Source organism: Lynx rufus, unplaced genomic scaffold, assembly GCF_022079265.1.
Source record: "Lynx rufus isolate CCGP_SWC_20201006 ecotype Redwood Valley unplaced genomic scaffold, mLynRuf1.p SCAF_20, whole genome shotgun sequence".
Classification (NCBI taxonomy): Eukaryota; Metazoa; Chordata; class Mammalia; order Carnivora; family Felidae; genus Lynx; species Lynx rufus.
The window spans coordinates 551,184-577,399 of record NW_025814835.1 but is presented as its reverse complement, the minus strand read 5'-3'; the positions used below and the strand labels follow the sequence as shown (position 1 = coordinate 577,399).

The 26,216-nt window shown below is 58.8% G+C and overlaps 1 protein-coding gene across 3 annotated transcripts in view; it reads left to right on the top strand.

Annotated features, from left to right (window-relative positions):
- The first annotated feature begins 224 nt into the window (after positions 1-224).
- CTDP1 (CTD phosphatase subunit 1) overlaps positions 225-26,216 on the top strand; it is a 56,763-nt gene continuing 30,771 nt past the window's right edge. For all 3 annotated transcript variants that reach the window (XM_047086186.1, XM_047086185.1, XM_047086187.1), the window contains exons 1-10: positions 225-693; positions 10,571-10,654; positions 11,268-11,361; positions 12,625-12,753; positions 15,494-15,644; positions 18,079-18,169; positions 19,929-20,095; positions 21,187-22,179; positions 23,555-23,696; positions 24,260-24,463. In XM_047086186.1, coding sequence (XP_046942142.1) covers positions 389-693; positions 10,571-10,654; positions 11,268-11,361; positions 12,625-12,753; positions 15,494-15,644; positions 18,079-18,169; positions 19,929-20,095; positions 21,187-22,179; positions 23,555-23,696; positions 24,260-24,463 — 2,360 coding nt within the window. In that variant the 5' untranslated portion in view covers positions 225-388. The remainder of the gene's footprint in view (positions 694-10,570; positions 10,655-11,267; positions 11,362-12,624; positions 12,754-15,493; positions 15,645-18,078; positions 18,170-19,928; positions 20,096-21,186; positions 22,180-23,554; positions 23,697-24,259; positions 24,464-26,216) is intronic.

Here is a 26,216-nt window from a genome sequence, read left to right as displayed (position 1 = left end):
TGCACGCCGGGACCCGCAGCCCCACGCCGCCGGGGCACATGGGGCGAGGCCACGCTGTTCCCACCGGGCCGGGCCAACAACATGTTTCGGCCCCGGACGCGGCCGGCATCCGCGGCCGGCGCAGCCGCTTCTCCGGGCTGCGCGTAGGCGTGTGTTTACACACGGGCCCCGCGGCGCACGCACGTAGCGTCACGCGACGTCAGACGCTGTCCCGGAAGTTGGCGCGGGCCGGGCGGCGGGTGGAAGCCGGTGCCGGAGCGCGAATTGCAGCGCCGTCGCCTTCACTGCCTGGGCCGGGGTCGCCGGCCCGCCCGCCCGTCCGCGATGGGGACCGGGCCCTGAGCGCCCCGCCCGGCCTCCCTTTCCACAGCGACCCCGCCCGGCCGCGATGGAGGCGCCTTCAGCGGGCCCCCTTCCCGCCGAGGGCGGCCCGCCGGTGGCCGTGGCCGAGGTGCGCTGCCCGGGCCCCGGGCCGCTGCGCCTGCTCGAGTGGAAGGTGGCGGCGGGCGCGGCCGTGCGTATCGGCTCCGTGCTGGCCGTGTGTGAGGCCGCCGCTTCCGCGCCGCCCGCCGGTCCCGCCCCTGCCCGCGCTGGCTCCGGGGGCTGTGTGCGAGCCGAGCGAAGGCTGAGGTCCGAGCGCGCCGGCGTGGTGCGGGAGCTGTGCGCGCAGCCGGGCCAGGTGGTGGCCCCCGGGTGAGTGGGGTCGGAGGAGCGGGATCTGGAGGGGTCCTGGGTCGGGCACTGGGCAGGAAGGGGTCCCCGGTGCCGAAGCTAGAGGGACAGCTCGGGGAGAACTTTAGTGGGTGGGTCACACCGCAGTTGTGCATCTGCGTGTCTTTCTAAAGCTGGACGATAGTCACTACTTGTGGGGATTTAACCGTTCAGAAGCATGACTTAAAACGTTTTCAGCTGCCAAAATTGCAGTTTTAGGAAGTAGGCGTATTCTGTTCTTCTGTGATAGGTGCCCCCCCCCCCCCCGCAGGACTCCGCGTCTGTAAGTTAACTGCCCAGTGAGCACGGGACGATCAGGCACCCTCCACGCTGGTCATCGCAGTGTAAACTGCTGGGGGTGGGGTGCACATCTTTAGCTTCTCGTAAACCTTGAGAAACGCGGTTGTAAAGCCGGGTGCAGTTCTGCATCATAGCTCAGGGGGGTGCAGCCGCAGCCCATTTAGTTTAGAGTAACAAAATAGTACATATGCTAGTACGCTTTCCTCGGATAGACTCTAGCTGTTGGTTATTTCCGTTTTAATCACATAAAGGGGCCTTTCTCTTTTTAGGGGGCTAACCTGTCCACCCACACCTCGTGTGTGACTTTACCAGTGTTGTGCTCTGAGATTGGGCTGGTGTGTGGGTATGGTGTGTACATACACGTGACTCATGTGGTTGTTTTTATTGTCTGGAACAGAAACCGGGGCAGGTGACCATTCCTGCTTCCTGCTGTAGTGGTTGGCTCACAGCTTCCTTCTGCGAGGGCCACAGGACATCTCAGGCGCTGGTCCCCTTGGGCACAGTCTGGCCCTCTAGTTGTGCTATGTGCTCTGGTCTCTGCCCCTCTCCTTGTGGCTTGCACTGCCTCTGCATCTGTTGAGAATCTGCTCCCCTTCCATAGGATGGGCTAGGACTGGCCTCCAACCCAACCCCAGGAGCCTCCTCCTGTGTGCACTTCTCCCCACTCGTTGTTTGGAGACGGCACTCTGGTCCTTGGCCTATGGGTAAGGTGCCCGCGCCTGCCCAGTGAGCATGGACAGGATGGGATGGGAGCTGCCTCGGGGCTGCACCCTCCCCGGAGCCGTCTGGCCGGCCTCCTTTGGAAGGGAGGAGCTCACTGGGCTGTGTGTATATGGCACACTGTGGTTTGCTGTCCTCATTACTTTGAAGTCAGAGTTCACCTGACCGCCGCTTGGGCATATAAACTCATGAGCCCATAGTTGTGCAGGTGAAGCCCAGTGCTGGTGTAGAAGGTTGTGTAGACAGTTCCTGAGGTGAAGGGCTCTTCGTGTCCTGGTCTTCCTCTGATTATACAAAGAGGGCCACTGAGGCCCAGACAGGTCAGGCCCTGGTCTTTCTGTTCCTCCCATTGTACACAAAAGGCCATTAGGGCCCAGGCGGGCCGGGGACTAGTCAGTGAGAAGCTCCATGTGTAATGCTTTGATCCCATCAGCCAGACTAGCAAATCAGAGTAACCCAGCACGTTAATCTCACCAGTCAGCAAAGAAACGTACCTGATGACAAGTTCTCAGTAGGGAGTTTTTCTTGTGTGTTTTTGGCATTTGAGGTTTAGGGTGTCTTACTGCCGTGGTTCATCGTAAAGCTCTTTGCGGACCCGATGACGGTGTTGCTCCTGGCGCGCAGGGGTGAGTGGGCACAGGTGAGGCACCGGCACAGCCAGGCTCACCTGCTCGACGTTGTCCTTGTTTTCATCCTTGCTGGCGTCAGCAGGGTTCGTCCCATCCACGTCCGTGGTTATTCTCAGGCAGTGAACAGTCAGTTCTAGGAACTTAGAAATAGTGCTTCTGGGTGTGCCTGAATTCATCACTAGGTTATCGTTTTGGCCGGTAGTAGGAGGAGCGTTTTTGTGCTTGCTGTCAGGTAGAGGTAGGAACGGAATCCTTTCTTCTCAGGTAGGGAGGGTGCTGGGGTCCCAAGGGGCTTTGGCACGCCCAGCACGCTGCCTTGTCGAGGCTTCACGTTCACATCCTCCTCCCTGCCGCTCTCTCCTTAGGGCACGTTTCATCCAGGGGGTGCCAGTGTGGGGAGGGAGACAGAATGAGAGTACACATCTGTCTTTGTGACTTTCACGTGGATCACAATTATTTTGATTTGAAAACATTAGGACAAGCCGCTGTCAGAAATTCAGTCTGTTAATTGTTACTTTACCTAATGTCCCTCTTTTCGACCTGTCTCCTTTTATGTTCTTTGTCATTCGCTGGGAGGTGTTGAAGTCTGCAGAGGAAGATGTGTGAAATACTCAGGCAACAAGTCTGGTGGTGGGGCAGGACCAACATGGGAGGCCGGGGTGGGGGTGGGGAGGGGGCTGTTGCTTTGTAAGACCGGAAGCAGTTACGACTGCTGGCATGCTGCTTCGAAGACCTTGGTGGCCCTCTGAGGCGCGGACTGGGGACGACGCTGAAATTCTGTGAGTCCTTCCCAGCCTGTTGAGCCCAGCGGTACAGGGGAGCACTTGCTTTTGAAACACGTTAGAGGAATGGAGTTGTGTCTAATAAATCGTAGTCGACCCACTGGAAGCTCATACAGTTTTGAGAGAATTCTAGAAAGAATTCCTCGCGGAACCTGAGTGGCTGACTCTAGGTTGCCGCGGGCACTGAGAATGGATAGTCTTCCTATTTTGTGGGTTCTGTCTCTTCCAACCACACGCTCCGTCACCAGGCCACAGGTGGCCGAGGTTCTGTGAAGCAGCTGTGTCCCCGCTCTGACTTCAGCGTGCGCCCGGCCTGAACGACAGCGGGGTGACGCTGTGGCCACCACCGCCGCTCCGCCTCGTCGCCGGCACCTCCCCCGCTCCTGCGGTATTCACCCTCAAAGCAAGGGTACTCTTCTCTTCTTTTTGGACGGAATTCCAGACCTAGAGAAAAGGTGCGAGAATAGTGCCAGGAATTCTCCTCCAGGTGTCACGCGGCTCTCCCACAGGTCAGGACGCTGCCACAGCTGCTCACCCTTCTTCCTCACACGCGGTATCTTCCTCAAGTTGAGGACGTTGCAGATGTCTCCTCAGAATAACATTTTCTTACCTAACCACGGTGCAGCGGCCAGAATCAGAAATAACATCCATGCCGGGCTATTTTCTGCTCTTTGGATTCCCCTGATGGGCCAGTAATGTCCTTGGAATCGAAAGAACACAGGTCCTGTGTCAGGCTCAGCCGTCTGAGCTCCTGGATCTCTGGCCTCGAGCGGTTCTCCTGTCTGGTCCTCCGTTTTCTTCTCGTCAGCTGGTGGTTTTGCAGACTGACTCCGTTCCGATCGCCGGGTGCATTTGGGCAGGGCTTGCCTGGGTACCTGTGCGTGTCCCGTGCAGGCCTGTCGGGCGACAGGTAGCCTCGGTCTGTCCCATTCTGGTTTGTTCCGGTGAAATGTTACTAACTTTCCTGTCGTAATCGTTCAGCATCTTGTGAGAGATACTTTATTACTCGGTAAGTATCTTAAGTTCTCTCATCAAATGGCCGCCCATCATTTTTGGCATCTTGAGGACTCTTGTCTGAATTTCCTGTTTTTTACCAGGATTGTCCAGTGGTGATGTTCTCAAGCCTTTCGTCGTTCCTTCTCCATTTCTGGTTGGCTTTCTACTGTAAGAACCCTTCATTTAATAGCGTAGACTCTGGGATTCTTGTTTTATTCAATGGGTTGTAGTCCATTACTACCATTTTTTCTCAGTGCTCCGATCGTCCCAGGTTTGGCCAGCGGGAGCCCCTCACGCTGACTCCTCTGGTGAGGCCCTTGGGTCGGCGCGTGGCCGTGTTTTCTGACACAGATGGTATTTAGGCTCCTGCTCCCCAGCTCTGGAATCACCCCATTCTCCAAGAAATTGTGCTTCCTTTTAATGGAGACTGACATTTGGGAACCGAGATCCGGGCGCACAAGTGACGTCTTGCCCATCGCGCTTGTGTGCCGAGCTCCGTGTTTAAGAGCTTGGCGGAGGGCTGTGAGCCGCCCTGGCCTGTCGCAGGAAGACGGAAGGTGAGACCCAGCCTGCGATAGCGCTGGCTCCGCCAGCAGAGAGTCAGGGTGCCCGGCTTCCTCACACTGTGCTCTTCCTGTGCCCTCGGACCTTCCCATCAGATCGGACACAAAAGCTGATGCGTGCAAAAATTTCAGGAAGAATTCGATATTTGTGTATTTCGGGAAAAATTACTTCTTTAGGAATCGCGTCGTGATTTTCCTATGGATTTTTTTCAAGGACAGACCAGGAAAGTTAGCATTTACTGGTGACTGACTTGACGTCCTGGGGCCAGTCTCCCGGGTGAAGTGTTTTCTCCAGAGGTCACAGCATGCCCCTCCCCGCAGGGTGTGATGGTGTTGGCTCTTTGTTGGGTTGAGGGTAGAAACAGTAGGGTCACTGCCTGCCTTTCATCCCTCTCGCATCAGTATCTGCAGATGAAATCATGTACGGAAAAAGGGCATTACTGTTACCTCTTAAAAATACTCTTTCCCTCTCTCTTGGCCATCCGTTACTTTTTTTGAGAATCCTTTTAGCCCTTGTAAAGATGCAGAAGAAGTCCACCGATAATGTTGAGCTCCGCTCTGACCCCGCCAGACGGTTCTGAATGACCTTTTAATTCAGACAGAAGATAGGGTCTCTTTACCCTCCTTTTAATTTAGACGAGATGTTTCCGAGCTGCTGTCCCCTGGGCCACATGTGAGTGTTGGTGTGGCCGATTGGGAAGGGGGTGGGGGACAGACAGCTCCTTGCCTTGGCCACATGTCTCCGTCCTTTGTGACAGGCACAAGTCGTCGTGTGCTGCACTCGGGCACATGTGCTGTGTGTGCAGTGTGTGTGTGTCCCGTGTGGTCCAGTCCGGTGTGCAGCTCTCCTGCTCTCCTTCCTGGGCTGCAGCAAACTCCAGAAGCTGGTCTTGAGGGGCACACCACCAGCTGGGGTGGCTCGGCGGCCACACACGGCATCTTTTTACCTTATCCTTGGTCAGCGTTTGCCGGAAACGTCTTTGCGAAGACACGTGGCTCCTCCCTTGTGTGTGGAGACCGTGTTGTGTTTTTAATCACTTCCCCCCCTTCGCCTGGCAGGTGTGGCCTCGGCACCCTGTATGGATTTACAAGTGGTGGGTTTCTACTGTCACGTTGCTTGGCTTGGGGTCCTCTTTGCTAGATGCGGCACGTTAGTGTTTTCTGACTTGGGTAGTCTGAGAAGATTGAGGGACGTTTTGTTTTGCCTCAGATGATGGTATACCTCCTCCCCCTGCTGTGTGGACTCGCCCGCCTGTGCTGATCCCACGTCTGTGTCAGGTGTAACGTGACAGACATTGCCAGGGTGAATTTAGGTGGAGACCTCGTGTCTAAATTTAGTAAATAGGAAAATTCTCTGTTCGTATTCACGATAGGGAGCTTTGAGCTTTGAACGCTGTGGGTGACTCTTTTACATCAGAGAGAGGTGTCGAGTTTTGGAACGAAGGCATCTTGTGGGGGGGTTAGGTTGATTTGTGAGTCATTCACGTAGCTCTTGCACGTGTCAAGTGATGACAACGTGTAGTGTCGCCACAGAGGGGGTCCCCATAGAAGCTTTGTGTGGTGTCCGTTTCGTGTGCCAGTCGTTGTTCAACGTTAAGTATTCTTTTCAGGTGTTTGGGGTCATTCGAGTCATCCCAAGTGCCTTTGAGAGCAGGGCCCCCTGCACCTGCTTCCTGGCTGTCACCGACTGCCTTCTTCTTGGGGGTGGATGGACGCTGCTGAGGCACGTGGCCTTGGATAGTCCACCAGGAAGGGCTTCTAAGCTGACACCCGTGTGCTTATCATCTGCCCTGGTGTTTGCAGGGGCGTGTCCTGTGCCCAGTAGGCCCCTCCCTGTCGATGCCAGTAGCTGCCCCCAGGTTGTGACAGCTGGAGGCGTCTCCAGGCCCAGTTTCCCGTGGGGAGCAAACACAGCGGGTGACTGAGCCCTGATCTGCTCTGTGGAATAAGACAGGCGAAGCTCCTTGCAGCACAGAAAGTTACATGACTTCTAATGTCATCTGTAGAGAGAAGACTTTGTAGAGAAAGGTACACGTTCAGGCCACGTTGCCAAGGGCGTGTGGAGTGGTTAGAGTGTGTGCCCCCACCCCTGCGCCCCTTCGTCCCCACCTGCCTCCCGGTTGCCTGCTGGCAGCTAGGCTTTGCCTGGGACTTGGAAACAAGTTGACAGAGCAAGGACTCTGTGTCTTCTGGGCCTTCACGGGATGGCCTGGCGGAGCGCATATGCGCTTCACGCAGGGCGGTGGGAGCTGAGAGGACTTCCGGGAGGAGGTGCGGCTCTGGATATGGGTTCAGATAGAAAGAAGAGGCAGAGGTGGCGAGTGGCAGGCTGGTCTAAGCCGAGGGAGCCCCCGTGTCGGGGGGACGTCCGGCAGCACTCGGGGGCACACCACTGGTGGAGCACGTGGGACCTGAGTGGCCATGGAGTGGCATGGCGAGGTCCTGGGGATCTGCGGGGTGACAAGAAGGCCGGCTGCCGTGACGCTGGCTGTCACACTGGATGGCACGCCTCCCTTAGCCTGGGTTGCTCTGCGCAGGTGACGTGCAGAGCCCCCCGGTGACCGGATGGTGCTGGGGGCACAGGGCCGGGCCACAGTGCAGGTGCCCGGGGACCAGCCACGTGCTCCTCTCTGCCTCGCTGCGGTGCTCTGCCACAGGGTCCTCTGGAAAGGCCACCAGCACCCCTAAATCACCAAGTTTGGTGGCCGTGTCCTCGTCAGTTGGTAGTCTGCCGGTACCACATATGCATTTTAACTGCATGGTTTGGCGAGTTCTGACAACCGTGTGTGCCTTGGAAAGCACCACCCACAGTCACGATGTGGACATCTTCGTCCTGGTGTGTGTCTTGATGCTGTCCGGTGTCTCTTCGGGGCGTTTAACGCTGATACTCCTTTCCCAGAATGTTCCCTCCCTGGTGTCTGCTGTGGACCCGGCTCCTCAGCCTTTGCGAGCACTGATTTTGTTTTCTGCTACGCTTGACCTTAGCCAAAAGGCCGAGAAGCGATGATGATTTTGCTTTTCGATTGGCGTTCTTTTTTCCGCCTGTCCCTTAATTGTTGGGGTTCCCCAAAGGCCTGCCATCTGTTTTATTGGCAGCGGTTAAGCCCTAGCCTGGGATAAGCAGCCCACGAGACCTGCGTTCCGTGGTCCTGTCCACGTCTAGGCACACGTCCACCTGTGTGGGCAGCTGGTGGTGCCTGTGCCTCCCTCGCTCGGTTTTCCAGGCAGACTTGTCCTTTCGTGCCTGGTCTCTGGCAGGCTCACTCCAAGAACATCTGCGAGCGTCCACGGCGCTCCTGGCTCCCTCGGCTCTCACTTCTCCTGGCATCTCCTGCCCGCACTGGTGCACTTAGAGCTTGTTTGCCCACCCCGCTCCCGGCACCTTCGCGGCGCCACCTGTGGGTCCTCCCTGCTGCGTTCAGGGCTCTGGACCCTTGAACGGTTGGTCTCGAGTCTGCCACTTTCCACGTGCTCTTAGCTTGGGCGATCTGAAGCCAGCTGTGCCTCACCTGTGTGGCTTCGCCTTGGCTCCCCTCTCCATCCCACACCTGCTTCCTCTTGGTTTGTCGTGACCCTCCTGTCACCTTGTCCTGGAAGAGGGGCTGTCCTAGAAGCTTCCTTCGACTGGAGGAGAATCAATCCTCTGGAATTAGCTGCCCGTTCAGGACTCCCCTTGAATGTCAGTGACCTGGGCAAGACCAGGATTTCTTAAGGACGCAAAATATCTGATAAATTGGACTGGGTTAAAATTTAAAACCTGATCTTCAAAAACCACTGTTAAGAAAACGCAAAGGCTGACTACCAACTGGAAACACATACCTCACAAAGTGTTTCGACCTGTTTATTGCTCGAGCTGGACACCAAATGTGTCTTCGGGTTAATGTTTTAGGAGAGGTTGGTGAAATCTTCCTTTCCCGTTTTTGGGGATTCCTGAAAAAAATACTCCCCAAGCCATGAGTGTGCGTAGAGAAACGGGTGAAGTGGGTAAGTGCAGACTGGCTTTTTCATGTGGTGCGTGTCTGCCGTGTCCACAAAGGAGGCCTGGCCAGCAGGTCACGCCGCACCCGAGACTGGAGTCCTTCTGCTCCTGGTGCCTGGGTGGCCTGCGCCTTCTTACGCGACTGTAGGTCCCCAGAACCTGTAATTAAAACACAGGCAATATCAGCATTTTTAAAACCTACCCCTAGCATTCCAGGGGGCAACCAGCAGCTTTTTGCCAGGGTCCAGAAGGCCCGACAGACCCCCCGGAAAACCCTATTAGCCAACAGTTGACCCACACCTTTGACTTTTGGGAAGGTGCACGGCCATCCCCTTGCCGGCTCTGCCCACGTCCTCCCAGACGCGTCGCCTTTCCGGGCCTCTTACTTCCCCGCCTGCACTTGGGAGAGCAGGACAGGCAAGGAGGGGGCCCTGGCAGGACGGAGTCTGAACAGCGGGTCGTCCGCAAGGTGGGCCACCCGGTGGGCAGCTCCGTGGGAGGGAGTGTTCCTCGTGTGGCAGGAGCCGAGCCGGCTGTCCCAGGGAGGGCTGATTCGGGGGTGCCCGCCGTGAGGGCTGGGGTACGAGAGGCCCGGACCGTGGCAGCCGCTTGGTCGGGGTGGGGCGGGGTCTGGACGATGAAGGAAGGGTTCTTCTGCAGGGACGTGAGTGGGGACTGGGTTTGGCGGGACGAGGTGCTGCGGGGCCGGGCAGGTGGGGAAGGCCAGACTCGAGCGCCCGCTCCGGACGCCAGCAGCACAGGGCCTGGTGGTAGAAGGCTGAAGAGACAGCACAGGGCACCCAGAGAAGGTGGGCAGCGAGCAGGGCGGGGGGGGGGGGGGGGTGTCCCAGGGCCTGCCGGCAGGAATATAGAGCCCGAAGACATCTCTGGGCCGGTTGGCGGAGGACTGGGGAGACGGCGGGTTCTAGGTAGAGGTGGCGATGGTGCTGAAGGCGGGAGCGCACACCCACGGAGAGGGAAGAGGCAGGCGGCAGAGCGTGGCCCTGCCCCGCGCTTGGTTTGCGGTCGAGCCGGCTGCCGGGCTGCGGACACACAGGGGCGTCGGGGCGCCGCGTACCCGGTCGTGAGCGGCAGAGGCGGGCAGGAGGGGAAGAAGGAGGCCCTGTGTGGAAGGGGAGTGCCATCCCTGGCAGCCGTGAGCCCGTGGAGGCCGTTGGGTCCGGAAGCTCTGGGGCCGTCTGGGTGGCCATCCGTGCGCCCTTGCTTTGTGAGGAAGCACCCAGGAAGGCCCCGCGTCCCAGATGCTGGCCTGATCGCCGCCTGGGTGCCCCCCGGGTCTAGGTAAGGGGCAGGAGACTCCCGCGGCCCCGAGTTACAGGGCCTCCAGAGCTCTGACCACGCAGCCTTTGGGTTTGTGTGGAAATCGTTGCGTGGGGTGAAAACTAGGAATACTACAGGAGTTCCGTCAGAAAACTTGCACTGAATCAGAGCCGCTCTGTAGACCGGGAACGGTATTTGGGAGACGACACCGTTGGTTATTTGTTGGTACTCTAGCAAGTTGCTCCTTGCCACGTTAGCGTCGGTTTCCGTGTTTTAAATGGTTTCTCAGAAGCCTGAGAGTGTCAGTATTTCACATACCCTAGGCTTTCACGTCGTCCCAAGTCCGTTCTCCCGACAGGACGTGCCTAGTTTTTCATCTGTCGTGCGTGGGTTCTGGGTCGCCCCGTGGGGACCCGTGGGCGAGAAGCCCTCCTTTCCCGCCCCGGAAGCAGAGCCCCGCCACGGGGTGAGGCGCGCCGGGTCAGGTGGGGGTCGCTGGGAAGATCGGTACTGAACCCCGGGAGCTGTACACCCTCGGGGCGTGTGGTCAACCAGGGGATTGTGCTTCTCCCCTTCCTGACGTGGGACCGTCTTCGCCTCTGTTTCTAGGGCCGTCCTGGTGCGGTTGGAAGGCTGTAGCCACCCGGTTGTCATGAAAGGCTTGTGTGCCGAGTGTGGCCAAGACCTGACCCAGTAAGTCCTGGCAGCTTGCGGGTGGAAGGCGGCGCCTCTCCGCGTTGGAGGTGGCACGGGCGGCCTCAGGCACCCTGCTGTGTCCGGTGACCCGAGGCAGTCTCCCGGGGAGGTGTCCTTTCCATAAGTCCCGAAAGCATGGAGCACGTCGGATGCTCACAGGCGTGCTCGGTTTGCTTTCCCCTCCCCGCCGAGCACACTGCACATCCTCCCGGGCCCCCCGGGCCCCCCCGCCCCACTCCCTGGGCTCCTTCACCACCAGTGCTGTGCGGTCGCGCTCATTGTCTGTGCAGAGCAGCGCGGACTGTCCTGTGTTTGCGTAGGTGAGGGCCTCTGTTGCCGTGTGGCCGTCACAGTTCATTTCCAAGAGACCTTCGTGTTTTGTGAGAACTTGGCCTGTTGTCAGACCCCGGATGGCCTCTCAGCAGCTGGCCGCAGAAGGACGTGCTGCACTGAGCTAGCAGTGAGCCTCACCTGAAGTGTGCATTAAAATCCTACCCTGGAAGCCCCCGGTGCTTTCCGGGCGTGGGTCGTGGGGTCACCCACGGTCCTGCGTGCCTTCTGTGTACAACTCGTTCAGGGTGTTCACGTCTGGCCCTTCTCCCTTGTGCAGGTTGCAGAGTAAGAACGGGCAGCAGCAGGTGCCTCTGTCCACGGCCACAGTGTCCATGGTGCACAGCGTCCCAGAGCTGATGGTGAGCTCCGAGGTGAGTCCTGCCTCTGGCGGGGGCGACGTGTCGGACAGAACATCTCCAGAGAACGGCAAGGAGCATGTGTGGGTCTTGTGCCGTGCAGAGGACGGTTGCAGAAAGTGCCGCGTCTGCGGGCGTCATAGCCGCTGGTGGGACCAGTGGTGTGTGAGCAGCGTGCCGCCCCCCTCCCCCCCCCCCGCCGCTTCTGCTTTCCCAGAGGGTCCTGCTTACCGGGGATGCGCCGGCCTCACGGCCTCGGAGCCGGGAGCTCTCCCGGGTGCTGTGGCTCACATGGTTCCCCGGTGCGTGGCCGGAAGCAGTGGGTCTGGGAGGCCGACCGAGGGGAAGGCCGGAAGCTGCCGGAAGCTGCCGGAGGCTGCAGTTTGAGGGCTGGGAGCAGGCGGCTGTGCGTCGGACCTGAGCGGGCAGCGCCGGGGAGCGGACGTGGGGGCAGGGAGGGGACGGGAGAGCACGCCAGTTCGGCCCTCCTGTGGGGCAGTCCCCGAGCATCCCCGTACCTGCGGACCTAGCGCACGAAACCGCCCTTACTTCCCCTGCATTTCAGAAGTCACGCGGGCAGTGTGGGTCAGGGGTGTCCTGACCCCCGTTTTCATAGGCCAGGGGTGCAAATGGCGGGTGAGGGAGAGACACCAGGATGAAGCCCTTGATGGGTTGTGCAGAGACTGAGCTCTTGGTGGGGACCAGTCTCCCGGCTGCCCGTTTATGTAGGTTGCGGGTGAAACTTTTTCAGTCACGATTTGATGAGATTTGTGCTTTTAAAAAAACTTATTTAAGTTCTGGTTGGTTAACACACAGTGTAGTGTCGGTCTCAGGAGTAGACTCCGGTGATGCGTCACTGAGGGGCCACACCCGGCGCTTATCCCAACCCGCACCCTCCTCAGTGCCCATCACCCACCGGGCCCCTCCCTCACCCACCTCCCCGCCAGCCACCCTCAGTTTGTTCTGTGTGGTTAAGAGTCTGTTGTGGTGTGCCCCTGTCTGTTTTTGTGGACACAACCGGTTTCTTTTCATTTCTTTTTTCATTGGTTTACACGTTAAGTCATAGGATTACGATCACAAATCATAACGTCATCAGAGTTTGGACCCAGTGGACTGGCTGGGGAGGCTGGGGTCTGGGCAGCGTGGCCCTATGTGCTGTGTTAGCATGCAGAGAGCCTCGAAGCACCTCTCCCGGCTTCTTTTGGTTTCTCCTGACAAAATCAAATTTTGTTTTGGATCCGGATGTACTTACCGACTTTCCTTTCTATTTCGCTTCAGCAAGCCAAGGAGCTGGGAAGGCAAGACCAGCAGCGGCTACATCGAAACAGAAAGCTGGTGCTCATGGTCGACTTGGACCAGACGCTGATCCACACGACAGAACAGCATTGCCAGCAGATGTCAAACAAAGTGAGCGGCCCCAGCAGCTCCTCTCGGCGACGCTTCTTGGGCCAAGGAGGCTGGCTGGGGCGGGAGCCCAGGGCCCATGCTCCCAGGGCCGTTTCCCCTAGCTGGTCCCCACCGGGAGGTGCCGAGGCACGCTCCCACCCTCCGGTGCCTGGTCCACACGTGGTCCCGTGAATCAGGAAGGTTGAGGGTTCGGGGCCTGGAGGACCCAAGGCCCAGTGGTAGACAGTGGGGTGGACGGCAAGGGAGGAGTGGTCCGGGGGGGACACAAGCCGGCAACACCTCTGGAAATACCTGGAACACTGGGGGCGGGGGTGCAGGTGGGTACCTGGGCCTGCACTCACGACAGCAGATAGAGGCTGGGTCCGCTTTGCATAAATCCTTCCGGGAAATTAAATTTCCAGAGAAAGTAAAGGGTCAGGGGCGGAACCCTGTTTGAGTATACGTCGAGCCTCTTCCCACCCTTCGCTCCTTTCCTCTGTATGGAGCCTGGGGACTTAAATTTCTGGCCCCTCCCCAAGGCATTGAGTCGTGCCCGTTACGGATGGCTGTCTGAAGGCTGGCACCAGCTTCTGCCTCCTTGACTAAGGAGGCCTCACCGGCATGGACGTGGTCAGTTATTTAAAGTCTTTGTTGGTGGGGTTGATGTGCAGACTGTCGTCGGTGCCTGCAGGTGTCAGTTCCTAGCTGTGGCTGCGCGTGGTGGGAGAGCCTCTGACAGGCCAGCAGCCGGGGATGTGAGACCCCAAGGGCAGCAGGACAGGTCTGCTCATGGTCCCGGGATGGGCGTGTGTCGTGGGGGGGTTCGCTGCAAACTTTTCTCGGAACACACCAGGCCATTTTAGTTTGGCCTCGTGAATAAATCCAGTGACACAGGCGCAAACGTGGACCATCTCCGCTAGTCCTATAGGCCGCAGAGTCACTTCTGCCTCCGGACGTTGCTGACGGTGAGGACTGATCTCCTACTCGTGAGCGGAGAACTTGTCCTCCAGCAACGTCCTTGTCACTTCAGTTCTGTCTCCCATAAAACAGCGTGTATTTTTTTTAAGTTTATTTTGAGAGAGAGAGAGAGAGAGAGAGAGAGGGAATCCCAAGCAGGCCGCACTGTCAGCACAGAGCCCAACATGGGGTTCAAAGTCACGAACCGTGAGCACATAACCTGAGCCGAAATCAAGAGTCAGACGCTGAAGTGACTGAGCCACCTAGGAGCCCCAACAGCACGTGTTTTAGTTGTATTAGCACTTTTTTACTATCGTAACATTTCGTGTCACCATGTATTTTTGTGTGCAGCATAAGGTGTTAGTAAATACTCTGCGACTGTTTCATTCATAACAACTCTGCTTAATTATCTTACAGCTGGAGGACTTCAGGGGCGCCTGGGTGGCTTGGTCAGTTGAGCGTCCGACTTTGGCTCAGGTCATGATCTCATGGTTTGTGAGTTCAAGCCCCACATTGGACTGCTTGCTGTCAGTGCAGAACCTGCTTCAGATCTGTCTCTCCCTCTCTCTCTGCCCCTCCCCTTGTCTCTCTCTTTCTCTTTCTCTGTCTCTCTCTCTCTCTCAAGAAACAAACATTAAAAAAAAGAGTTGGAGAACTTTATGTAAAGCAGTAGTTTCTGCACGTATGTGCTTGTGTGTACGTGGCCATAGCCGGCTCTGGGCTTCATTGTGCCTTTGAAGTCGGCACGTTTAATTCATTTCACAGCAGTTTAAACTCATCGTAACATGCCTGTTCCTCAGCTTGTGTGATCTACAAGGTGAAGGTCTCCTCCCATCCACGTGGACGGGCCTCAGCTCTGGCTGGCCTCCATGGCTCCACCCCCACCCGTGCCCACAGGTTACCTGCGGGCCGGCTCTACCCAGCACTCATGTGTGCACCCGCATACCTGTTGTGACATCTAGAAAGATGTGTTTAACTCTTCACTTTGGCAACCTGAACTTGTGTTTTTAAGGACATTTATATGCACCTGTGGAGGACACGGAATGTGATTTCTAGAATTCCATACTCCAAAATGTTTTAACAGAACAGCTGCTTCATGAAGGGTTTGACCACTTTAGAGCTAGTAAAAAGTTAAGTAAGCCCAGGGTCGCTTACTTTTAGTTTTCAGTGTTTCAGAGTTCTCTTACTGAGAAGATTAATGATAAATAGGGATTAAAAGGATCAACGTTTAGTTTCCTAAGGAAAATAAGTTTCTTTGTATATTAATGACATGTAACTTGTTGGCGTTACTAATCTTACCTGTCTACTAAAAGTGGTTTGAAATACTATTTCAGGTTTGGTGTTGTATTTGTAAGTTAGTAAACCCGTATCTTAAAGCAGTCACTGAGCCAGACTAAGTTCCGTGGGACTGTTTGGTTTACTCCCATCAGTACTTGGCGGGGGGGGGGGGGGGGGGGGGGGGGGAGGGAATCACGCGTGGATCACCGGAGACCTGTTCTAAGTGATCCGCCGTGGCCGAGCTATTTGGCAAGTGTTAGGGTTTGAGGACACAGATCCTTGCTTTGCTGTTAACAGACAAAGACCACGGTCCAAACGGTGCGAGGATCTGCTGACACCGCTGAAGCCCGTGGTTGCCGAACGTGGTGACCGTGGCGGTTCATCACAGGCAGCGACGTGGGTGGGTTCGCTGCCGGGACCGTCATTGACAGTGTCTTGGGTGGTTACCGCGGAGGGTGGGGGGCGCAGTCCGGAGGTGCCGTCCAGGCGCCTCATGCCTTCTCACTGGGCACACCTGTTCTTCCAGGGTATCTTTCACTTCCAGCTGGGCCGCGGCGAGCCGATGCTGCACACGCGTGTGCGTCCGCACTGCAGGGAGTTCCTGGAGAAGATCGCCAGGCTGTACGAGCTACACGTCTTCACGTTTGGGAGCCGGCTGTACGCTCACACCATCGCAGGTGGGCGGCTCAGTCCTCGGTCACCCGTGCCGACTCACGCGTCGCGTGGGCGTTGTCCCCAGTGGGTTAGGTCTCTCTTCGTTTTCAGTGACATCCTTAAAGACAAGGGGACACACGAAGCTCTCCCAGGCTCCTTTCTAGTCCCCGAGCTAGCTCTTGTCTCCCCAAATGGGCAGGCCACCCCCGCTCTGGTCAGGCGCACGCCGCGGGCTGGTGTGAAGGTTGCTCAGCACTGCAGCTGTGTGGAAACGTAGAAACTTGCTACGTAAGCCTTCTCAGGGTGTTTTTGTTTTGGTTTGGAAATACCTCTGGAGGCGTGTTGCTTACTGACGCTCTAAGTGCAGGTAAAATGATTGTCTCTTATTTGTAAATGAATGACGTGGTGACTTAGTGTTAACCTGTTGTCTTGGTGCAGCTTAGTGGTTGTGTGCTGGCCGTGCGTGTGCCTCGTGTGTGCGTAGGTGTCCCTGGTGGTGCCCACCAGTGGCCTGTCTGGCTGGGGGCGGAGCCCCGAGCCCGGCCTTCACCCCGCCCGGGGCAGCTGGGGCCCGGTCCGCCCTGACCGACTGTGGGTGTTGGCACCTGCGTTGTAGGTGCTCACAGCTCCTTCGTGGCCAAATAAAGTACTTCCGAATGGAAATATTTTTACGGGTTGGTTTTGGTCTCTGTTGACGGAGAAATGACTTCCGAATCCTCCTCTACACCTAGCGCCCCGTAGGAGGTTGTTACCACGAGCACATCAGCTGTGTGTGGAAGTTCCTTCCTCGTGCAAGAAGGAACTTTCCTGAGATGTGAACGTGGTGGGACCACTCCGTGGAACTCTCGTACCAGTGAGCACCAGCACCCTGGGTGGAGGAGCGGTTAGGTCCTCGGGTGCCCCCCTCAGGCTGCCTCCTGGCACAGGACGACTTGCCCTTCCCCTGCGGAGCCTTGGCATCTCTCTGGACCTCCATCAGGAGGACCTGCATGGGGTAGAGAAGATAACACCGGTGTAAATAGAAGGGCTTGGGGGAGGCGTCCCTGGCAGTCCAGAGGATGTTCCCGGGGGCCTCAGCCCTCCAGAGCGAGGCCCGCCTCAGGCCGTCGGCGCCCTCTGCGCCTCACGCGCTTTGTGCCTGAGAGTCCACATCCAGAGACGTGGCAGGAAGTTCCCCTTCCCGTGGGCCAGCGTCCCCGCACGGGCGGGTGCAGAGCCCCTCGGCCGAGCAGCACTGAGTCCGGGGGACCCGCAGTCACCGCGTGGCCGCCTCCAGCACGGGCGACGGCACCGCGCACGCAAGAGGCCCTGGGAGGAAGCCCGTGGCCCGAGGGACGAGTGCCCCACGTGGCTTTGAGGTGGTCGAGCCTTCAGAGGGCAGGACGCTGGCACAGGCAGGCCCTGGGGCCGGGTGGGTGCATTCTGGCACCAGGTGGGTGGACTTGCTTGTTGGCAGGAGACTGCTGGGGCCCTGCCATGGGTTTTCACCAGTTTCCAGCCATGGTTTCTACACCTTCCTCTTCCTGTCACCTTTCACGTTCTGAAAGCTCTCGCTTTCACGGAGTGTATGTTTTTAGTGTAGTTAGGACACGTCTCTTTTTATTCGGATAAAACTGTTAAGCGTTTGAGGTGCTTTTCGCTTACTGTAGAGATTCCTGTAATTCTATGAGAAGCTTCAGGTTTAGCCACTGAGTGACATCAGTGTTCGTATGGGACTTACGTTTTTCTTACTTAGTAAGGATGTACGTTTGTAACGTTTCTTCTCTGAGTGAGCGTTGTTTGTTCATAAGCGCACAGATTTAAACCCTTTAAGTGCTGTGTGGAAGGCCCTGTGCGCGGCGGCGTGGGGCACGCGGTGCAGACACCAGGGCCCTGGGGCGCACTGGCTTTGATGGGGGGTGTCTGGTGGTCCTGGGGTCCCGGCCGACAGCGAGTCGTGGAGGTGGGCTGCCGTGCCCGCCTTCACAACGATGAGGGGATACACCCTGAAAGGGTCTCCAGAGGACGCGGCCACATCGCCGATGGGCACGAAGCCGCCCGGCGCCTGGCTCGCTGCTTCGCAAACGGCCGAAGGTGCGGGGAGGCTGCACGTGGCCGCACAGCCGGACTCTTGAGTCCCGGCGCCCCACACGCCACAGGCTGTGTTCACGTGTTTGTCGCCCCCGCGCACCGCGAGCATCCCCGGGGCGTGCTGCTGAGCCGTGTTCGTCTTCTGTTCTCAGCCAAGTCCCAGGTGGTGTTAGATTCAGTAAACGTTCCGCAAACTCTTGCCTTTAAACACAGTAAAAGGAACCGCGAGTGAATCACAGTCCTACCAGGAAAGACGAGGGCGGTGGGTGTCCGTGTGTGACGCTTTGTGTCCCTGCTGTCCTCACAGCACAGTGGGGGCTTCACCACCTGCAGAGCAGGACATTCGCGGCTCACATGTCTGACCTTCATTTTGTTTTCTTTCCAAAGGCTTTTTAGACCCTGAGAAGAAGCTTTTTTCTCATCGAATATTATCGAGGGATGAATGTATTGACCCATTTTCTAAAACAGGAAACCTTAGGTACGTACCTGGTTGTGTTCATCTCCGGGGCTCACTGGGAAGTTTGTGGTGGAGAGAGCACCAGACCCGTGATTCTGGGTTTATTCCCCCCATTCCTTCGTCCCCCGCCCCCCGCCATGGCACTCAGAAAGCCTGCTGTCTTTCCACCACAACCCTGCCTCCCCCCAACTCCCCGAGCATCCAGGCAGTGGTGGGCTCCTGGGGTGGGGCTTGGCTGGGGCCCCAGAAGTCGGGGGTCTGGGGAGGGCAGCTGAGAACAGGGCTGGGACATGAGGGACGAGGGAGGTGACAAGCCAGGGGATCGGAGCCCTCCCAGGCACCACAGCTTGAGAGGAGGAGGGGCTGGTATTTCCTTAGGGGCTTGCACGCTGCGAGTCCTGCTGGTTCGTCAGATCTGGAGTCACGTTCCCACCTCTTCCCGGCACCGCCATGGGCCCCTGCCTGTCCCCCCTCTGCTCTTAGAGCGGGCGCTCCCACCCCATCCAAAGGCTCCTGGACATTTAAGGACTTGGCCCATTTCTCCCCAGAAAGATAGCCCCCGCCCCCCCCCCCCCATCATGATACGGCATCAGTTGTAGTTTGTTTCCTTGTATGTTGCTTCCTAAGGATACCTGGGCAGTGACAGCGAGGCCTGTGGCCTTCTGCCACCACTGGGCTTCCTCATGGAGTGTTCCGTGTTTCAGATTCAGGCCGCCCCAGACCTATTCGAGACCGTAGGAGCCAAGAGGAGAATGAGCACTCCTTTCAGAAACAGATACTGTGTTTGCTAGTTAGCGTCACACTGATGAAAACAAAGGACGATGGGCGGTGCTGTCCGTGACTGACTCGGGGGGAGGCTGCCTACAGCAGCAGCACTGGGGAAAGATGGCCCACTCCCTCCCCGGCAGGTGACCGGCACGTGGCTCACGGAGGTGCAGGCAGCAGGGCTCTCTTCCCAGTTTTCACCTCCCTCATCTAGAGTTACAGGTGCCAGAAAGCATCAACTCTGTCGTTATTTTAGCTGCCATATATTTTGCCTACGGGAAACAGACTCCGAGTGATAATAATTTTGGACACGTGAACGTGCGTACCTGGGTGGCTGTAGCCGTCAGCCACTAGAGAACGGAATGGTGGGAGGCAGTCCCCCCGAGTTTATTTCCAGATCCGAGAACAAATTCGCTTTGAATTTTGAGTCCTCCGAGCTTGTCCAAAGCTCAGAATTGTGGACAGAAATAGAATTTAACAAGGCTGTGTGAGGGTACCAGGACCCTTGGTAACGTTTCTGCTGACCCCGCGCATTCTAATAGTGTTTTTGGACTCAAAAAGAGACCACGCAGGCGCGCTGCAGGAAACCGTTGTCTCAGATAGCTGAGCTGTGAGGTCATGTCCTCCCGCCTTGACCTGGAAGCCTTTCCCTGTGGAGGGGCAGCAGCACGCTGGCCACTGGCTCGTTAACTTGCTTTTGTAAATGTGTTGGGACGTGGCCATTTGTGCAGTGTCTGCCGGTTGCCCGGGATGGGGGCACGGCCCCCAGACGCTAACCTCTCTGCGCCATGGCTCCGCCTTGAGGAACGTCACAGACGGTGGAGAAGGTGTAGCTGCTGTCATCTGACTTCACCTGGGAACTTTGAGAGTTTAAATTGGAGCTAAACCAAAGTCCTGCAGTGCGATTTCCGGCTGTCTCTGATGAATCTGTGATCTGCTGACTACTAGAAAAGATTATCGTGACTCTGATTATTTTTTGTAAAGTGTGCTAGTTCTGGTGCATTTTTACTTCCAGAAATCTCTTTCCCTGTGGAGACTCGATGGTGTGCATTATTGATGACCGGGAAGATGTCTGGAAGTTTGCCCCCAACCTGATAACCGTGAAGAAATACGTCTACTTCCAGGGCACAGGGGACATCAATGCTCCCTCTGGGTCACGGGAGTCCCAGGCGAGGAGGAGAGGTGGGTGACCTGGTCGGGAGAGGAGTAGCTAGCCCAGACCTCCCTGCGTGTGTCCCGTGTCCCGTCTCTGCCGTGGCTGCTGTCAGTCTGAGATTCACTCTGTCGTCGTCTGTATTTCAGTGGTTGAGACCGACACCCAAACCAATGTTTGGTTTCCACTTGGGTTTTTTTTTTTTTTTAATAGCACTAATCTAAGTATTTTCGTAATTGAATAAAGATTAAGGAATTTGCTTAGTTTAGTACATCTGAGACTTGTTATCCTGGTTCTCTTTCTTTTTTTTAAATATTTTCATTTATTTACTTTTGAGAGAGAGGAGAGAGATCGTGAGCAGGGGAGGGGCAAAGAGAGAGAGAGAGATACAGAGAATCCCAAGCAGGCTCCATGCTGTTGGCACAAAGTCCAAAATGGTGCTCGAACCCACAAACTGCGAGATCGTGACCGGAGCCAAAATCAGGAGTTGGATGCGTAACCAACTGACCCCCCGGATGCCCCATCCTTGTTTCTGAGAAGACAAGCAGGACGCTGGGAACTTGGCCATCGCGGTCCTTGGAAAGCATGAGCTGTGGGTTGTAGCACCTCCAGCTCCTTGGTGGGTGGCGCTGTGCCCTGGCCCAGAGCCTTCAGGGTGCCACACGGCTTCGCTTGTCTGGTGAGCTTGAAGCCAGAGTCTGTCTGGAGAAAATCCAGAGTTTTGGTTGGAAGTGTTTGAGGATCTTTAGTTCATGAGATGTTCTGAGGTGGGCAGTGGTTGCTGGAGGTGCAGGCCAGGAGAAGGTGGGACCTGAGGGCGTTCCTGCGGGGCACAGATGGGATGGCACGGCCAGAGCAGGGCTGGGGGTGCCGCCCACGGGCCGTCCACCCACAGCGTGGAAACCAGCAGTGTTCTGTACGTTTAAACCGCTGTAAAAAAACAAAACCAAGTGGCCATCTATGGCCACAAACCTGGAATATTGGCTGTCTGGTCCTTCCAGGCCACAGGCTGCCGAGCCCAGGTTGGAAGCATGGTGAGAGCAGACGCAGGGCGCACTGCCATTGCTCTGACAAGCGAACGTTAAATACCGGTCCCCTTCCCTTTTGTGTGCACCTGTAGTGACTCAGTCTTCTAAAGCTGCCGACGTCGCGGAACACGCTCCGTCCGTCAGGGAGACCGAAGAGGGACGGCAAATCCCTGGTGGGGTCGAGCAAAGTAACGGCCTTGGGAAGCCCACGAGGGAGCTCAACGGGGGTGTCTCCCCACGGGGGGGCTGGCCCCTGCCTGGGCAGGAGGAGGACAGAGGCGCCCGGCCCGCCACCCATGGCCCCTTGGCTGATGGCAGGGGACCCCCAGCATGTGCTCAGCCGCACGGTCGGACATCGCTGGAAAAGCGGCCCGCTCAGGGCACGGCCGGCGGTGACCTGGACTTTGACCTTTCCAGTGACAGCGAGTCGGACGCCCAGTCGTCCTCTGAAGGCGAAAGTGGGGAGAGGAAGGGCCTGGAAAGGCCTCAGGGCTCACGAGATGCAGGGAAAGTGGCGCAGCGGGGAGGCCCTCCTGGTCCGGGAGGGGAGAGGCCTGCGGGAGCCAGTCCGTGTGGAGAGTCTGCCCCGGGCGAGCATCTGGATGTGCAGGACGAGGACGAGCGGGACGGCCTCTGCGGGCTGGGCGGGGGCTCTGCGGACAGGAAGGAGGCCGAGACCGAGTCGCAGAACAGCGAGCAGTCGGGCATCACGGCGGGCGAGTCCCTGGACCAGAGTGTGGAGGAGGAAGAGGAGGAGGAGGAGGACACGGATGAGGACGACCACCTGGTCTACCTGGAGGAGATCCTCGCTCGGGTGCACTCTGATTACTATGCCAAGTACGACCGCTACCTCCGCGGGGACAGCCAGGAACCCCCCGACATACGCAAGATCGTCCCTGAGCTCAAGAGCAGGGTGCTGGCAGACGTGGCCATAATATTTAGCGGGCTGCACCCCACAAACTTCCCCATCGAGAAGACGCGGGAGCATTACCACGCCACAGCCCTTGGAGCCAAGATCCTCACTCAGCTGGTGCTTGACCCCGACGACCCCGACAGGGCCACCCACCTGATCGCTGCGAGGGCAGGTAAGTGCCCGTGCCCCAGTCCTGCCCGTGGTGCCCCCGGTGCCGAGCACATCCGCGTCGGTCTCGGGTGACCGCTCTTCGAACGAGCACGTCTGCTCGTTTCGTGCGGAGTTTCCAGAGGTTTGTTTCTGTGCCCGTGTGGCATTGTGTGGGTGTGTGCTGTGCGCGTGTGCCTCCCGGTCACCGCCACACGCTCCCTGTAGTCGGGCTCCTTCTGGAGTGGGCGGCACCCGCGGGTCAGGTGAGCACGAGGGGAGCCCAGTTACCGGTCGTCTGGGTGCTCGGTTCAGCGGGTGAGAGGGCGGCTGAGCCTGGGTTTGAAAACCAGACACGGGTTCTGGCGGGAACCGAGTAAGTCAAAAGGGATCGAAACCCGAAAAGTGAAAATTAAAGTCGTTCTAGGAAAGTCCCTCTCAGACGCTCAGGCTGCAGGAATTTCAGCAACAAAACGGGCCTCCCCGCCCGCTCTCTCCCCCCCAGCAATGGGCGGAGTCAGGAAAAACCACCTGGTTGCTAAAAGAAAAAAACAAAACAATTACCGTTTCTGCATGGTCTTCACAGGCCGCAGCATGGTGTTTTCTGAGCAGGGATGCCCCCGATGCTCCAGGCCGGGGCCTCCAGGTGGCAGCCTACCCACGGGGCAGGCTTCCCCATCAGGCCAGCTCCGTCCCTGCGTGCATCACGTCCTGTTTGACGGTCGCATAAAGGGGCAGATGGAAGGAAGCTCCGTGTTGGTGTGAAGTGTTGGGAGGTCCTAACTGGGAGGGGGGCCGGCTCATGGCAGCCCCCGCACCCCGTGCGTGCAGCGAGCCCGGAACCCCCGCCTGGGCGCAGCAGGTGTCCCGGCTGTCCGTTAGCCATTCCAGGGACACGGCTGCGTGCGCGTCGGGGGACACTGCATGCCTCCCTCCCAGCCCGCACCGGGCCTGTCCATGCTTCAGCCCGGCCGTGCCTGCCCTACCTGGGCTACAGTGGGTGCAGGGGTGCTGAGTGGGGCCCTGAACATCCCGCAGAGAAGCGGAGACGAGACGCAGCTGGAAGGGCATCTGGGCAGCGTCCCTGCAGCAGCAAGCTGGGGGCATTTGCACACATCAAGTGCACGGTCTCAGGGAAGAGTCCTTGGGCAGCTGGCCGCAGGTCACGGGGCAGTGGGAAACTCCCCACGGAAATAGATGGGCGCCTCCTGGCAGGGGTGAGGGGGTCTAGCGAGACCCCACGGCGGGCCCCTGCTTCGTGGGGCGGGCCAGGGGCCGGCAGCACGGACAACGAGATCCCGGATTTGAGACACGTTGATTGTGCCAGGCAGAGTGATTCAGGGCTGCCCCTTGCCCGCGGCCGGGCTGGAGTGTCAGGCTGTCCCCCCCCCCCCCTGCAGGCACAGAGAAGGTGCGCCAGGCCCAGGAATGCGGGCAGCTGCACGTGGTCAACCCCGACTGGCTGTGGAGCTGCCTGGAGCGCTGGGACAGAGTGGAGGAGCAGCTGTTCCCGCTCAGGGCCGACTACGGCCGGGCCCAGAGGTGAGTGCCGCGCCCGCTACCCACCTCCCCCTCCCCTGGGGTCCCCACGACCCAGGCCGGGCCCTTGCTGCCGGGCCGGCGTTCCCAGCCCTGCCGAGCACGCGCTGTGCAGAGTCGCTGCCCGCGCTCTTTGTCCGGACGGTGCCACGCGGCCTTAGGTCTTAGCAGGGAAGCTCGGTTTGCCTGCATTTCCTTCCTGGCCTTGGGGCGGTGTCGTGAGCCACGTGGAGGCTTCACGAGTGCCAGCGGCAGAGGGATGGTGAGGGGGGAGAGGGGAGCCTGCCGGGCCTGGTGGTGCTGCAGGAGAGGCCCCGTCTACGCATTTGCAAGGGGAAGGCCTGTTCTGTCGAGAATGGCCTGAGAAAACGCCTCCTGTTCTGTGTCTGAGCTTGTTTTGGGGTAAAGTTCGGAAGCGGGCGTCAGGGGGGTGGGGACCGCAGGCCCCGGCTGAGGTTCCAGGCAGGTGCTGGGCATAGGCTTTCGCTTGCAGCCCCGCTAAGCGGCGGTTGCTGGGTGTTTGGGTCTGTTCCAGTGCTTTCTCGGCCCTTGTTCTGGTCCTGCAGGGAGGACGGCCCCGCAGCCTTTCCCGACAGGCAGGGTGCACTTCCGACCGCCTTGTTCCACCCGACGCCCGTCCACCCCAGGGCCCAGTCTGGGCCGGAAGTTCGCATCTACGATGCCAACACGGGCAAGCTCATCCGGAAAGGTGCTGTGGGCCCCGGGCCCCCCAGCTCCCTGGCGGTCCACACGGAACACTCCTCCTTCAGGTACATGAGCTTGGGGCGGCCGTGCAGCAGCAGGCGGCCCTCTGAGCCCCTGAGACCGCGCACACGTTGAGAGTGGACCCAAAGTGGTGCTGGCGGGACATGAAGTTGGGGTTTGCTCTGTCCTGCGTTGGGGCTGGGCTCACCCGCTGTGGCATCGGCCTCTTGCACAGTCTGTCCCGTCTTGGGCCCCGACCCTGGAACAGGTCGGGTCAGGGTCTAGCCGGTGAGATGTTCTGCGCACCCCAGGCACGCTCTCACGTTCGCCCGGCGCTGTCTCCGAGAGGCCGTTCCGTCTGCAGATTGGACCCGCGCCCTGATGTCAGCCCACCTCCCCCAGCCCGACCCCATGGTGGCGGCGGAGGAGCCAGCTCTGGGCACCCCCTGATGTCCGGTCCTGCTTCCTGCCGAGATCTGAGTGAGGGAGGTGGTGGCTGCTTGTAAACGGGAACGGAGGGGAGACTCTTCACTGGGTCAGTCCTGCGCTCCCCTGTCTTAAGTCTGAGGATTCAGGACACGCTCCTTGCCCGCTGGCACGTTCTGTGTGTCGCGAGAGTTCGTTTCTACTGCTGAGATGGTCAGCTCACCCCACTTCTGCGGTCCCTCCGTTTGAAAGGAGCCTGACAGGTGTGCAGGACGGTGGGGTTCAGGCCGCTGTCGAGGCTCTGGGGAGGCTGGTGTCGGGCCAGGCCATGGGGGCCGTCTGGGGAGGGCAGTGTCGGGCCCAGCCACGCGGGCACAGGTCTGCAGAGGTGAGGTCAAGGGAGCCACTCCCGTGAGGTCCGAGGTGGACGCCGGGGGCCCAGGAGGCCTGAAGACAGGGACGGGATTAGTGGAGATTTTAGAGGTGCTTCTGATAAAGTTCTGGTCGGAGGCTGTTAGACACACTGATGGACCGTGGTGCCAGCTCGGCCGGAAGCCAGCATGGCAGCACGAGAAACGTGTGGCCCCGGAGCCGTCGGGGGCAGCCAGGGAGGCCTGAGGGGAGCCTCAGCCCAACGCAGCACCAGAGATGCGGTCCAGGTGGAGGCAGGTGTGAGTGGACGCTCCAGGAGGGGAGACCGGGGCAGGAAAGGGGGGGGGGGGTCGGGGGCGGGGAGAACAGGACTCAGTGCAGTCAGCTGGCAGACCACTCACAGGTGGCCACCTCCGTGCTGACCGGCAGGTCACGGGACCGAGCGCACTCGTTCTGCTCAAGGAGCATAGGCGGTTCTGCGCCCCCTTAGCCAGCGTCTCCCCTGGGGCGTGTGCCCCGGATCGTGCGGTGGCCGTGGCCTGCCTCTTACAGGTCTGATCCTCCTGCTGACTGACGGCGAACAGTCCTGGAAGCTGGGGTCGGGAGGCCCCGGCACGGTGGCCCAGCTTGTGTGGAGCAAAGCCAAACGCAGGGGCTGCGGGGGCAGAGGGTGGGGTTTGAAGCTGTCGGCACAGCTGGGGCTTGGGACAGGGCCTTTTCAGCAACGCTGCCGAGTGTTGGTGCTGAGACACGCCCGGTGAACGTCAGTGCTAGTAACCGCACGTGCTGGTGCAGGACACTGGGGTGCGGTGGGAAGGCACGTGGCGGGCGGGAAGGTGGGGCCTGGGCCCCGTGCCTGAGTCCGTGGGGCTGTGGGACGCTGTAGTGCCAGCCTTCCCCGCGTCACGCTTCTTGGGGAGAAGGCGTTTACGCAGGCGGGGTGAGGGGAACGTCACTGGGGCGTGCCCGAGTTTCTTACCCTTTCTCGCAGGCAGTGCTGTGATCCTCTGTACTGGTGTC